The 13,745-nt window shown below is 48.3% G+C and overlaps 1 protein-coding gene across 2 annotated transcripts; it reads right to left on the bottom strand.

Annotated features, from left to right (window-relative positions):
• Window positions 1–46: 46 nt before the first annotated feature.
• Tnfsf12 (TNF superfamily member 12) lies at window positions 47–11,428 on the bottom strand. Of its 2 annotated transcripts, XM_070001504.1 has the most exons (7): window positions 11,188–11,428; window positions 10,997–11,044; window positions 9,929–10,004; window positions 9,156–9,209; window positions 9,034–9,069; window positions 1,262–1,386; window positions 47–1,075 (listed from the first exon to the last, which is right to left on the bottom strand). In XM_070001504.1, the coding sequence occupies exons 1-7, from the start codon at window positions 11,344–11,346 to the stop codon at window positions 824–826; spliced, it is 750 nt and encodes a 249-aa protein (XP_069857605.1). In that variant the 5' UTR covers window positions 11,347–11,428; the 3' UTR covers window positions 47–823. The 2 variants fall into 2 exon arrangements, with proteins under 2 accessions (XP_069857605.1, XP_069857604.1); XM_070001503.1 differs by lacking the exon at window positions 9,034–9,069 and having other exon boundaries at window positions 11,188–11,414.
• Between the last annotated feature and the right edge of the window lie 2,317 nt (window positions 11,429–13,745).

A 13,745-nucleotide genomic window follows, 5' to 3' on the forward strand; every position in this document is an offset into this window, starting at 1 on the left:
CCATGACCCCTCCATGACCCTGGTCCCCAATAAAGAGAAAAAAAACCATTAGTTATCCTCTTTAATATCCACTTCTCAACATTTTGTCACAATAATAATAAAAAATAATATCTGTTTTCAAAATCCACAGGAAATGATCAAGGGAGGAGCTTGTCTCGGGCTCTCAACCCTCCCCCCCTTTGGGTACTTCTGGCCAAGTCCCAGGCTCTTTGGCTTTCCTGCCACCAGGTCCAGCCCCTCTTAGTACCTGAAGGACTAGATGAGTCTTCTTGGACCCATCCTTGCCCCCACAGGGTCAGTAGACAGTATCCTGGGGAGTTGGGGGCCAGGTAGAGTCAAGGGATAAATGGAGGCATGGAAAGATCAAGGCTTGGGCTGGGAATGTGGCTTAGTGGTAGAGTGCTTGCCTAGCATGCATGAAGCCCTGGGTTCGATTCCTCAGTACCACATACACAGAAAAAAAAAAAGCCAGAAGTGGCATTGTGTCTTAAATGGTAGAGTGCTAGCCTTGAGCAAAAGAAGCACAGGGACAGTGCTCAGGCTCTGAGTTCAAGCCCCAACTGGCAAAAAAAAGAAAAAAGAAAGAGAGAGAAAGAAAAAAGAAGAGAAAGAAAAAGAAAAAGAGAGGGGGGAAAAGATCAAGACTTTGGGAGCTAGTGATGGAGAAGAGGACTGTATGAGATCAGGAATATGTGGGCCAGGAAACATGTGAACAAGCCTTGGCAGCTGTCAGGGGGCAGGTGTGCATTCAGGAGTGGCTTAGGGCAGGGCAGAGAGCTAGGTAAGGAGGAGCCTTGCAGGTCTGCTGGGAAACCGGGGCTCCTCAGTGAACTTGGAAAAGTCCAAAATAGGTGAGGAAGGGGGCAGCCTTGAGATGGGCCCAGGGAAGAGTGCGGATCCGCAGGGAGGATCCTAGCCTCAAAGGCAACAGCCCAGACACCTGGCAGAGGCGCAGCTGGGGCCCCGGGGAACTGGCTGCGGTGGCTGAGAACTCCTCCAGGCATCGAAGGGTCAGCACATCATCCACCAGCAAGTCCAGCTTCAGGTAGACAGCCTTCCCCTCATCAAAGTGCACCTGGGGTGGGAGGAGGGCAGGTAAAATTCAGGCCCTTCAATGTAAATGTCCTGAGAGACCCAGATACCCATTCCTTCCCAAACCCCAAACAAGCCTTTAGCTCATCCCTTTCTTTTCTTCCTTCCCCTAAACCAAACCCTTTTCCCTGCAGTTATGGCTTGGTCCACAGAGCCAGATGGGGCTTACCTGACAGTACAGGTAGTAGAGCCCAGCCCTGGTAACTGTAAATTCCCCATTCTGGCGGTTGTAGCGTAGAGGGCTGGAGCTGTTGATTTTGGCTTCTTCCCAGCCACTCACTATCCCATCCACACCTGAATGTGAATGTTTAGATAAGGAAAAGTACCTTTAGAGGACCCACATACTCCCCAAGCGTTCACTGAGTTTATAAATGTAGGATCTACCTTACCCAGAAAGGATAGAGCCAGGCCCTATGGAGCCCACAGTGTAATAACCTGTTGTGTGAAGAAATCTAACATATATGACCAGAAATGTTCAGGACAAATGATCACCAATGGTTGCTTCTGGAAAAAAATAATAAAGTATAGGATAGAAGGAGAAATGGAGGTGGGGCACGTTGGGAATGTGGCTTAGTGATAGAGTGCTTGCCTAGCATGCATGAAGCTCTGGGTTCGATTCCTCTGCCACATAAACAGAAAAAAGCTGGAAGTGGGGCTGTGACTCAAGTGGTAGACTGCTAGCCTTGAGCACAGAGAGACTCAGGGTCAGTGCCCAGACCCCAAGTTCAAGCCCCAGGACTGGCAATAAAATAAAATAAAATAAAATAGAAGGAGAAATGTGGGGCCTTTCACATTTTATTTCATCTACACCTACCTTGTTTCCCTGTTTTATGTTAATATTGTTTGATTCAAGCCAGGTGCCAGTGGCTCATGCCTATAATCCTAGCTACTCAGGAGGCTCAGATCTGAGGATTGAGGTTCAAAGCCAGCCCAGACAGGAAAGTCTGTGAGGCTCTTATCTCCAATAAACTACCAGAAAACCCAGAAGTGACACTGTGGCTCAAGTGGTAGAGCGCTATCTTTGAGCTGAAGAGTCAGGGACAGGGCCCAGGCCTAGAGTTCAAGCCCCACAACCAATTTTTTTTAATTATTTGATTCATTAGAATTAAAAAGAAGAGCTGAGATCTGAGGATTATGGTTCAAAGTCAGACCAGTCAGGAAAGTCTGTGAGACTTACCTCTAATTAATAAACAAGCTGGGAATCAAGCTATAGCTCAAGTGGTAGAACTCTAGCCTTGAACACAAAAGCTCAGGGACAGTGCCCAGGCCCTGAGTTCAAGCCCAGAACTGGCACACACACATAAAAAATTATAATGAAATGACATCCAAATGTCCATCAGATAATAAACAAAATATGGACTATTATTCAGCTATATCAAGGAACAAAGGCTGAGTACTACAGTTTATGCCTGTAATTCTAGCTAATCCAAGAAGCCAAGATCTGAGGATTATGGCTCAAAGCCTGCCCCAGGCAAGAAAGTCTATGAGATTCTTATCTCCAATTAACCACCAAAAAGCCAGAAGTGGAATGTGGCATAAAGGGGTAGAGCACTAGCCTCGAACAAAAAGCTCAGAACAGTGCCCAGGGCCTGAGTTCAAGCTTTGTACCAGCACAAAAAAATAAAGGTCTGGACTGGGAAGGTGGCTCAGTGGTAGAGCGCTTGCCTTGCATGCATGAGACCCTGGGTTCGATTCCTCAGCACCACATAAGCATAAAGAAAAAAGCCGGAAGTCACACTGTGGCTCAAGTGGTAGAGCGTTAGCCTTGAGCTGAAGAGCTGAGGGACAGCGCCCAGGCCCAGAGTTCAGACCCCATGACCAGACCCCCAAAATAAATAAATAAATAAATAAATAAATAAATAAATAAATAAATAAATAAATAAAGGTCTGGGATGTAGCTCAGTGGCAAAGCACTTGCCTAGCAAGTGCAATGTCCTGGGTTCGATCACAGTACCAAAAAAAAAAAAAAAAAAAAAAAAGACCAAAAAAAAAAGTTTAAAAATTAAATAAGTAAAACAAAAATAAATACAAAAGAATAAAGTACGGGTGCATAGTACCATGCAGATTAACCAGGAAAACATTATGGTAAGTAAAAGAAGCCACCACATTTAAAGGTAATATCTGGAATTGGCAAATCTATAGAAACAGCAAGTAGATTATCAGGAGTTTAGGACTGGGGAATGATGGGACTAGGAAGTGATAAGCTTAAAGGTACAGGACTTCTTTCTTCTTTTTCTTATTTATTTGTTTGTTCGTGATGGTAGAATTTCACTATACAACCCAGACTGGCCTTGAACCTGTGATCTTTCTGTCTCCTGGTATATACTCCTGCCATGCCCAGCTTCATAACTTCTTTTTGAGATGAAGAAAATGTTTTAAAATCACTGTGATGGTACTGGGAATGTGGCTTAGTGGTAGAGTGCTTGCCTACTATGCATGAAGCCCTGGGTTTGATTGCTCAGTACCACATAAATAGAAAAGGCTGGAAGTGGCACTGTAGCTCAAGTGGTAGAGTGCTAGCCTGAGCAAAAGAAGCTCAGGGACAGTGCCCAGTCCCTGAGTTCAAGCCCCAGGACTGGCAAAATAAAAAAATAAAAAATAACTGTGATGGCTGGGTTCTGATGACTCATGTTTATAATTCTAGTTACTCAGAAGGCTGAGATCTGAGGATTGAGGTTCAAAGCCAGCCTGGACAGAAAAATCTGAGACTTATCTCCAATTAACTACTAAAAAGCTGAAAGTAGAGCTGTGGCTCAAGTGATAGAATGCCAGCTTTGAACTAAAAAGTCAGAGAGACAATGAGGTCCGGAGTTCAAGCCCCAGTATCAGCACCAAAAAATAAATAAGTAAATAAATAAATAAAATAAGGACCCAGCTGTGGTGGCTCACACCTGTAATCCTAGTTACTCAGGATTGGGGCTCAAAGGCAACCCACGCAGGAAGGCCTGTGAGATTCTTATTGCCAATTAACTACCAAAAAAGGTAGAAGTGGACTTGTGGCTCAAGCATTAGCCTTCAGTACAAAAGTTCAGGGACAGCCCAAGCCCTAAATTTAAACCCCATGACTGGCACCAAAAAAATAAAAATAAAAATCAAACTGTAACCTCAAATTTCAGCCTCCTGAGTACTAGGATTGCAGGAGCCCAGCTCTGCTTTTATTTATTTTTTGCAGTACTGGGATTTTTCTTTTGTGTGTGTGCCGGTCATGGGATTTGAACTCAGGGCCTAGACACTGTCTCTGGGCTTCATTTGCTCAAGGCTAGCATTCTACCACTTGAGCCACAACTCCATTTCTAGCTTTTTTTTTTTTTTTTTTTTTTTGGCACAGGGAAGGGGGAAAGGGGAGGGGGAGTAGGTTTTTGGAAATAAGAGCCTCACAAACTTTCCTGCCCACACTGGCATTGAACCATGATCTTTGGATCTCAGCCTACCAAGTAGCTAACATTATAGGTGCAAGCAAATGGTGCCCAGATAGAATTTGAACTCAAGACTGTGCTTGCTAGGGAAGAGCTTTGCCACTGAGTCCTGTCTCAGCCCTTTTTTGCTTTAGTTATTTTATTTATTTATTTTATTTATTTTTTTTTTTGTTGTTGTTGGTTGTGGGCGCTGTCCCTCAGCTCTTCAGCTCAAAGCTAGCGCCTGACCGCTTGAGCCATAGCACCACTTCTGGCTTTTTTCTGCTTATGTGTTGCTGAGGAATCGAACCCAGGGCTTCATGCATGCGTGGCAAGCACTCTATCACTGAGCCAACATCCCAGCCCTGCTGCTCTGGTTATTTTATTTTATTATTTTTGGCGGTTGTGGGGCTTGAACTCTGGGCCTGGGCACTGTCCCTCAGCTCTTTAGCTCAAGGCCAGCACTCTACCACTTGAGCCACAGCACCACTTCCGGCCCTTTTTATTCTGCTTATGTGGTACTGAGGAATCCAACCCAGGGCCTCATGCATGCAAGGCAAGCACTCTACCACTGAGCCACCTTCCCAGCCCTTGCTCTGGTTATTTTTTAAGATAGGGTCTTACATTTTGCCCTGGCCGGTCTAGACCTGGATCCTTCTATTTACATTTCCCACCAAGCTGGGATGACAGACTGTGCCACCATACTCAGTTTATTTTGTTGAAAGAAGGGCCTTGTGAATATTTTTGCCCTGTCTGGTCTGTAACTTGAATCTTCTCAAGCTCAGCTTCCCACATGGCTGGGAGGCACATGTGTGCTACTATGCCAGCTACTGGCAAGATAAGGTCCTGAACTTCAATTGCCAATATCCACTTCTTTGAGTAAGTAGGACTATAGAGGTGACGTGGGCATTGGGCCACATTAGGTTTTGTTTGTTTGTTTTATTACCAATCCTAGGCCTTGAACTCTGGGCCTGAGCCTATTCACGAGCTTTATCTGATCAAAGCTAGTACTCTACTACTTAAGCCACAGCTCCACTTCCAGTTTTTTTGGAGGTTAATTGGAGATAAGAATCTCATGGACTTTCCTGCTTTGGCTGCTTTTGTTTTATTTATAATTTTTTTTTTTTTTCCCGGTTGTGGGGCCTGAACTCTGGGCCTGGGCGCTGTCCCTCAGCTCTTCAGCTCAAGGCTAGTGCTCTACCACTTGAGCCACAGCGCCACTTCCGGCTTTTTTCTTTTTGCTTATGTGGTGCTGAGGAATCGAACCCAGGGCCTCAGGCATGCAAGGCAAGCGCTCTACCACTGAGCCAACTTCCCAGCCCCTTTGGCTGCTTTTGAATTTCAGTCATCAGACATCAGCCTTCAGAATAGACAGGATTATAGGTGTGAGCCATCTTGCCTGGCCTAGTTTTTTGTTCTCTCTCTCTCTCTCTCTCTCTCTGTGTGTGTGTGTGTGTGTGTGTGTGTGTGTGTGTTTGCTGGTACCAAAGTGGATTTCAGGGGCTTGTACCTGCTTGGTTTACTTGTGTACCTAGCATTCTAACTCCTTAAGCCATGCCTCCAGCCACTTTTTTTTTTACTAGTTATTTTGGAGATAGAGTTTCATAAACTTTTCTGAGCTAGTTCTGGATGACTATTCTCCAGATCTCAGCCCCTGAATAGCTAGGATTACAGATTTGAGCCTTTTTTTTTTTTTTTGTCTGTCATGGGGCCTGAACTCTGGGCCTAGACACTGTCCCTCAGCTCTTCAGCTCAAGGCTAGCACTCTACCACTTGAGCCACAGCACCACTTCCAGCTTTTTTTTTTTTCTGTTTATGTGGTGCTGAGGAATCAAACCCAGGGCCTCATGCATGCAAGGCAAGCGCTCTACCACTGAGCCACCTTCCCAGCCCCATATTACTTTTTGATGACTCAAGAATGATTTCAAATTCCATTTCTGACTTGGCTTCTGGCTTCTGTTTTTTCATGTGTTCCCCCACCCCCCTCCAGCTCTTTCCCCTCCCCGCCAAGACCTTTCTGCTTCAACCATGCAGAACCTCTTGCCTCCTCTGGACTCTTAGCGAACTTTCAAAACATGGTTCCTTTATTTGCAATGTCCTCGATGCTTGGTCCATCTTATTATCAGGCTGCAAGGCCAGTAAGGCCTCATTGTTCTAGGAAGGAGTCCCCAATTCCTCTGTGAGATGCTTTGTGGTGCCATGCATCTTGGGCTCCCTTCATTATCACTCTTGTTGCATGACACAATAATTACACATGTATCTACTATTTTCTGTCCTCCACAGTGACTCCTTGAGCCCAGGTCTGGGTGTGATTTGCTGAGAACACCTAAGTCCCTGGCAAGCAGCACGTTCCTGATGCACGTGTGTTGAGTCACTGAGTGAAGGAATGCCTGAAAAACTACCCAAACAAGTGGTCTTTTGTGTGTTTGTGTATGTGTATGTGAGAGAGAGAGAAAGAAAAGAGAGAGAGAGACAGACACAGAGGTAGAAACAGAAGACAGAGATAGACAGATAGACAGGCAGACAGATAGACAGAGACAGAGTATTGGGACTTGAACTCAGGGCCTGGAAACTATCCATTAGATTTTTCACTCAGGCTGGAGAGAGCTCCAGCTTTGTGGCAGACACCACTTGAATCACAGCTCTACTTCTGGCCTTGCAGTGATTAAATGGAGATAAGAGTCAAGGAGTTTTCCTGCCAAAGCTGGCTTTAAACCATGATCCTGCCAGGTGCTGGTGGCTCACGCCTGTAATCCTAGCTACTCAAGAGGCTGAGATCTGAGGATCAGGGTTCAAAGCCAGCACAGACAGGAAAGTTCACGACTTTTTTTTTTTTTCCGGTCATGGGGCTTGAACTCACCCTGGGCTCTGTCCCTTAGCTCTTTCAGCTCAAGTCAAGCACTCTATCACTTGGGCCACAGTGCCACTTCCAGTTTTCTGGCTGCTTATTGTAGATGAGAGTCTCATGGACTTTCCTACCCTGGCTGGTTTTGAACTGTGATCCTCAGATCTCAGCCTCCTGAGTAGCTAGGATTACAGGTGTGAGCCACCAGCACCTGGCCATCATGAGCCTCTTATCTCCAATTAACCACCAGAAAACTGGAAGTGGTACTATGGCTCAAGTGGTAGAGCACTAGCCTTGAGCTGAAGAGCTGAAGGCCCAGAGTTCAAGCCCTGTGACTGACAAAAAAACAAAAATCAGCCGGGCACCAGTGGCTCATGCCTGTAATCCTAGTTACTCAGGAGGCTGAGATCTGAGGATCACAGTGAAAAGCCAGCCCAGGCAGGAAAGGCCATGAGACTCTTATCTCCAGTAAACCACCAGAAAACCGGAAGTGGCACTGTGCCTCAAGTGGTAGAGCTGAAGAGCTCAGGGACAGCACCCAAGCCCAGAGTTCAAGCCCCACAACTAACCAAAAACAAAAACAAAAGTCTGTATTACATGACATTGTGAATCTTTTCTTTCTCTTATTCATTTGTGTGTGTGTGTGTGTGTGTGTGTGTGTGTGTGTGTGTGAGATGGGGCTTGAACTCTGGGCCTGGGCACTGTCTGTGAGCTCTTTAGCTCAAGGCCAGCTCTCTACCATTTCAGCCACAGGACCTCTTTTGGTTTTCTGGTAGTTACTTGGAGATAAGAGTCTCATGGACTTTCTTGCCCGGCTTAGCCTTGAACCTCGGTCCTCAGAGTTCAGCCTCCTGAGTAGCTAGAATTATAGGCATGATCCACTGGCACCCAGCTTCTTTCTCTTGTTCTTCACATCCAACCCACAAGTAAGCCACATTCAACCTGTTTACTTCTCTCCATCTGCTGCTAACATCCCAGACCAAGCCACTCTCAACTCTTGCTTCCTGGCTTTCACGATGGAAGGGCACTCCAGAGGAGGGACTAATATGTTCAAAGTCCAGAAAAGGTACACTGGGACATAGGCTCGTCAGCCCCACAGGCATGGACAATGCATAAGTGGATGCCAGAAAGTGGGGTAGAGATCAGACCCCAGAGCAGCTGGAGGCCAAAGAGATAATAAAGTAGAGGCATTTTTGTAAGGGGTGGGCCTTAGCTTTAGCAGCAGAAGCCTGACAGAGTGGAGGTGGGGGGGAGTGAGGAATGGGGATGGGGCCGGAGCTGGGTTTGAAGTTCAGAGGTCATGGGGTAGGAATGAAAAAGCTGAGCAAAGACTACATGTGTTTGGAGGATTATTGATCAGGGCAGGAAAACACATGGAGTTCAGACAGGAAAGAAAAGGAAGGAATCATGGCTGCTTCTTGGAGAACACAGCACTGAAGGAGAAAGCTAGGTAGGACCACTGGTGTGGTGTGTCACTGGATTGGGTGCTGTGAAGGGAAGGGTCTTCTAAGTTCCCATGCTTGATGAATGAGGCACCTCTTTAAGAATGAGGCACTGAGGCTTTTAGGAGTTGCCTTCTGGGATTCCTCAGTGGAAGGCAGGGGAGGGGATTGGGAAATCAAAAGTTTGGGACCCTTTTCCCTAGAGGCCACTGCTGTGGGGGGCCACGGGAGATATCAGAGGTAGAGATGGGGGTCTCACCCGCCTGTGCTCCATCTTGTCCCGGTTGTGGATGAACTGTAAGACACAGGGAAGGATGAAGGAGACCTGCCTCACCCCTGTCCGTGCCACCCCTCCTCTGAGCATGCTCACCTATCACCCACCTTCGTAGTGGGCTGCAATCACTCTGCGAGCCCGAATTTTCCGGCCTTTAGGGGCTGAAAATCAAGGAAAGACAGATGAGTAGAACAGAGCTTTTCGGGGGTGGGGGGGCGGGCCAAGAACCAGTCTTTGGCCTGGCATCCTTAGTTTAGCCCAAGTCTCCTAGCTAAGAAGCCAAGCCCTTAGCATCGGTGGCTCAATCCTATCTACTCAGAAGGCTAAGATCTAAGGAACATGGTTTGAAGCTAGCCCTAGATTTGTATCTCCAATTAACTAGCAAAAAGCCAAAAGCGGTGCTGTGGCTCAAGTGGTAGAGTCCCAGCCCTGAGCAAAACAAAAAAGCTCAGGACCTACATCAAATAAATAAATAAATCACACAGAGATAACAGGCTTAGGCCAAAATAGTCCCACTCATGCAAACATGAATACATGGTCATATGACTATGCCAGTCATAAATAAATGTCTTTGCTTACGGAGGCTCAGGCCTCTGACTCCCCCACTTTGTCCTCATGAGGACTCCAGAGGTCATCCTAACCCATTTGGGGGATGATCCGTGGGAAGCAGTTTCATGTGACAAAAGGAGCTTCTCAAGGGAGGGTTATCATCCTCAGGTTCCAGTCTTAACTGGTTAGCTGCATGACTCATTTCGTACTCTGTGCCTCTTTCTGTGTGAAGACAATGGTTTTTACTCTGTCCACTTCAGAGGGCTTTTATGAAGTGACCAGCAAGACTGATCACTTGTCACTCCTGAGGATGAGAGAGAGGCATGCTCACCACTTCGGCGGGGCCGGACGAGACGTTTCAGGAAAGGCATGACATCCTGGCTTGTGTCTGTCTGGGAATTCAGTTCCTAGGGGAATTAAGATCAGGACTCAACCAGGGCTTCTCAGAGACAAGACGGAGCCCAGCAGGGACTGTCAGAAGAGCCACCAGTCACGAAAGTCCAAGGGAACACCAGGTGCTAGTGGCTCGCGCCTGTAATCCTAGCTACTCAGAAGGCTGAGATCTAAGGATTTCAGTTCAAAGACAGCTCCAGCAGAAAGTCTAGGAGACTCCAATTACCCTCCAAATTCACTTTTGAATAACCATCAAAAGGTTGGAATAGAGTTGTAGCTCAAGTGGTAGAGTACCAGCCTTGAGCAAAAAAGCTAAGGGACAGGCATCTGAGTTCAAGCCCCAGTACTCATGTACACACACACACACACACACACACACACACACACACACACACACACACACACACACACACACACACACACACACACACACACAGAGGAAAAGAGAAAGAAAAAGTCCAAGGGACGGATCAATCAAGCGTGTAGATAAAGTGTGTAGGCCTAGTTTTCAGCCTGTTCTGGAGACCAGTCAAACCTTCCCAGGCCTCCATCCTTCTTCAGCATAGACCCTGCACTCTGCTGATGTGTTGCACACCTGTCCACAGTCAGCATGCACAAGTGGTCCACACCCCTCACACAACAGCATCCACCTCCTTGTGGAAGGTTCCTAGAAACCCCACTTCACCCACAGCCAATCAATGCTTCCTATCAGATGGCACAACTCGGGAACTCCCCCCTCCACACCCTCTCTCTCTCTCTCTCTCTCTCTCTCTCTCTCTCACACACACACACACACACACACACACACACATGCCATGCATGCTGGTGCACCCTCTACCCTCACAGAAACACACACCCCAGCGTGCAAAACTTCATGCACACACAGCCCATAGCCACACACACATGCTGCTGCATACAGCAGAGACAGCCAGCACACCCTGCGGCCCCAGCGCTGCCACAGATTTCCCCTACCCACACCTGGCACATGGCATCCACACCTACTCACCGGGGGCTCCAGATCTTCCTCAGCCACCAGCTCCTCCTGGGAAGGCTCCTGCTGGGAAGAAGGCAGCGTCACCCTGTCCTCCACCTGACTTCTTGTCCTCTGCTCATCCGCCAGTCCCCTGGCCCTCTGCCCACCCGGCCCCCATCTGCTGCTCCAAATGTGCCCGGGAAGGGGTGTGCTGAGGGCCTCACCTGGCCTGAGAGCGATGCCCGGCTCCCCAAGCTGACCATAGCCAGCAGGAGGCCAAGGCAGGCCAGCGCCAGGCCCAGGCCCAGCACGAGTGGGGCCAGCAGGGCGGTGCCAGGCTCCCCCCGGCGCCCCCTCCGCCTCTGGCTCCGACGGGCTGCCATGGGGGCGGGGGGCTGTGCCTGCCTCACCGCCCCCCCATCCCTGGACCCGAGGGATGGGGGGAGGGGGAGCCGGCGGGCGGAGCGGGCTGGGGAGAGGGAGGGGCCAGGGAAACGGGGCGGGGGTGGGGGTGGATGAGGACAGGAAGCCGGACACTGTTTGTGAGTGGTTAAACTCCAGCCCTCGGCGGCGGAGTCCAGTGCACAGAGGGAGCGCGCACTCGCCCGCCCGAGCCACCCCGGCGCCCGAGGCCCACCTTGCCCAGGCCGTGCCCAGGCGGTGCACGCGGGCCGGGGAGCATGTACGCGCCAGGGCGGCCACTCTGGGACAGCGGTGACACACTCCAAGGCCTTGGAGAGAGAGCGATCAGAAATACGCCGGGGGCCCCAGCCAGGGGCCGGGCCCTGGAACTCCTACAGGGCTGGCCCTGTCCACATCAGAGGAGCCTAGCCCTAGACAGTGTGCGGCCAGGGCTGTCTGGGGCATCATCCGCCCTGATCGCTGTGGGATTTTATCAGTGACACCCAAGGGCAATCCCAGGAGTAACGTGAATCCTGCAGACAGCCATTCACTTCGGCCGTGTTTTCCTCTCTTTTTCAGTCTAGCTCTGGGTAGGTCGTTTAAGTGTCTGCACGCTGCAGCCAGAGAGGGAGGGCAAGCGGAACAAGTGGAACAAGATGTTTCTGGAAATCCCAGTACTATTTCTGTTATCATGGGGCTATGGAGTACAAGGTAGAGATCAACCCCATACATGAATTGGGTAAATCCTGGGTCTTTTTTTGGGGAGGGGGGGGTGCCCCAGGAAAAAACAGTGTTGTAAACAAGCAAGTTTCTCAAAGCTCCATTTAAGCTGTACTGTTCACTCCTGCACATTGGTGTTGAAAAGTACTATAAAACAAGTCTATCGCAAGGCCAATCATGGTGTGTGTGTGTGTAGCTAGGCTGTAGCTCAGTGTCTAGCATACATGACTTTAGGTTTGAATCTCAGAGTGGCATAAATAAATAAATACGACTAATTACCTTGGGCACCAGTGAGTCATGACTGTAATCCTAGCTACACAGGAAGCTGATATCTGGAGGATTGCAGTTCAAAGCCAGCCAGGATGAAAAATCTGCAGGACGAACCAGCACAAAGCAGGCTAGAGGGGTGGCTGAAGTAGTAGAGCACTTGTCTGGGAGCAAGAAAGCTGAACAAGTGTGAAACCCTAAATTCAGGTACTGGTACTAGCACGCACACACACATACACACACACAAATAACAACAACAATAACAATAACACTAAAATGAAGCTGTGGATCTGAATAAGGTGAGAACATTGACAGCTGCCTGTTGTTCTCAGTCCCTGCCCCTTCCTCTCCCTGCTTTTCTTTCTCCCCCATTTCCTCTCTGTTCTGGAATCTGCTGGGGTCTTCTGCTTCTGGAAACATTCAGAGCACCTTTAACCCCAACTTAAAGGGAGTTTTTCAGATCATCTTTTAAAATTAGGGTCCCCAACTCCTCTCAATCTCTATACTGACTTGCACATTTTCTCTTTCTTCCCTTTTTTTTTTTTTTTTTTTTCTGTCAGGCATGGGTTTTGAACTCTGGGCCTGGGCATTGTCCCTGAGCTCTTCAGCTCAAGGCAAGTGCTCTACCACTTAAACTACAGCACCGCTTCAGATTTTCTGGTGGTTAATTGGAGATAAGAGTCTCATGGACTCTCCTGCTTGCGCTGGCTTTGAACCAAGATCCTCAGATCTCAGCCTCCTGAGAATCTAGGATTACAGGCATGAGCAACAGGTACCTGCCACAATTACAGTATTTTTGACTACTTGGATATTTATCTCCCCAACTACATTGGAAAATATTGCAAATGTTACAGTATTATAAATCTTCTTCCCATCTCATCCCCTAGAGTGCTACAGACTGAACTCAGGGCCTTTGGTATACTAGGCAAGCATTAGCTATACCCTCAGGTCCCCCAAGTCACTTGACAAAAGCTATGTCAAGTATAGTCTAGTAGAGAGACAAGCAGAGTCCAAGACTCTTTCCCTATCTCCCTGTATCATTTCAGAAAAGAATGAAATTTCTTTTTTTTTGGGTGTGTGTGTGGGGGGGTCCGGTCATGGGGCCTGAACTCTGGGCCTGGGCGCTGTCCCTCAGCTCTTCAGCTCAAGGCTACCGCTCTACCACTTGAGCCACAGTGCCACTTCCGGCTTTTTTCTTTTTGCCTATGTGGTGCTGGGGAATCAAACCCAGGGCCTCATGCATGCAAGGCAAGCGCTCTACCACTGAGCCACCTTCCCAGCCCCTCCCTGTATCATTTCAGAGTCATAAAAACAAGGATGTTGCTGGGCACTGGGGACTCACACCTGTCACTCTAGCTACTCAGGAGGCTGAGATCTGAGGATCCAGGTTTAA

This window comes from Dipodomys merriami, unplaced genomic scaffold (genome assembly GCF_024711535.1).
Source record: "Dipodomys merriami isolate MVZ:Mamm:240054 unplaced genomic scaffold, mDipMer1.0.p SCAF_59, whole genome shotgun sequence".
Lineage (NCBI taxonomy): Eukaryota > Metazoa > Chordata > Mammalia > Rodentia > Heteromyidae > Dipodomys > Dipodomys merriami.

Coding starts and splice junctions, on each gene's coding strand:
- Tnfsf12 (XM_070001504.1), bottom strand. CDS start 11,346: ATGGCAGCCCGTCGGAGCCAGAGGCGGAGGGGGCGCCGGGGGGAGCCT. Junction 9,210..9,928: donor CGTCCGGCCCCGCCGAAGTG/GTGAGCATGCCT, acceptor CTTGATTTTCAG/CCCCTAAAGGCCGGAAAATT. Junction 1,387..9,033: donor ACAAGATGGAGCACAGGCGG/GTGAGACCCCCA, acceptor ATTCACATTCAG/GTGTGGATGGGATAGTGAGT.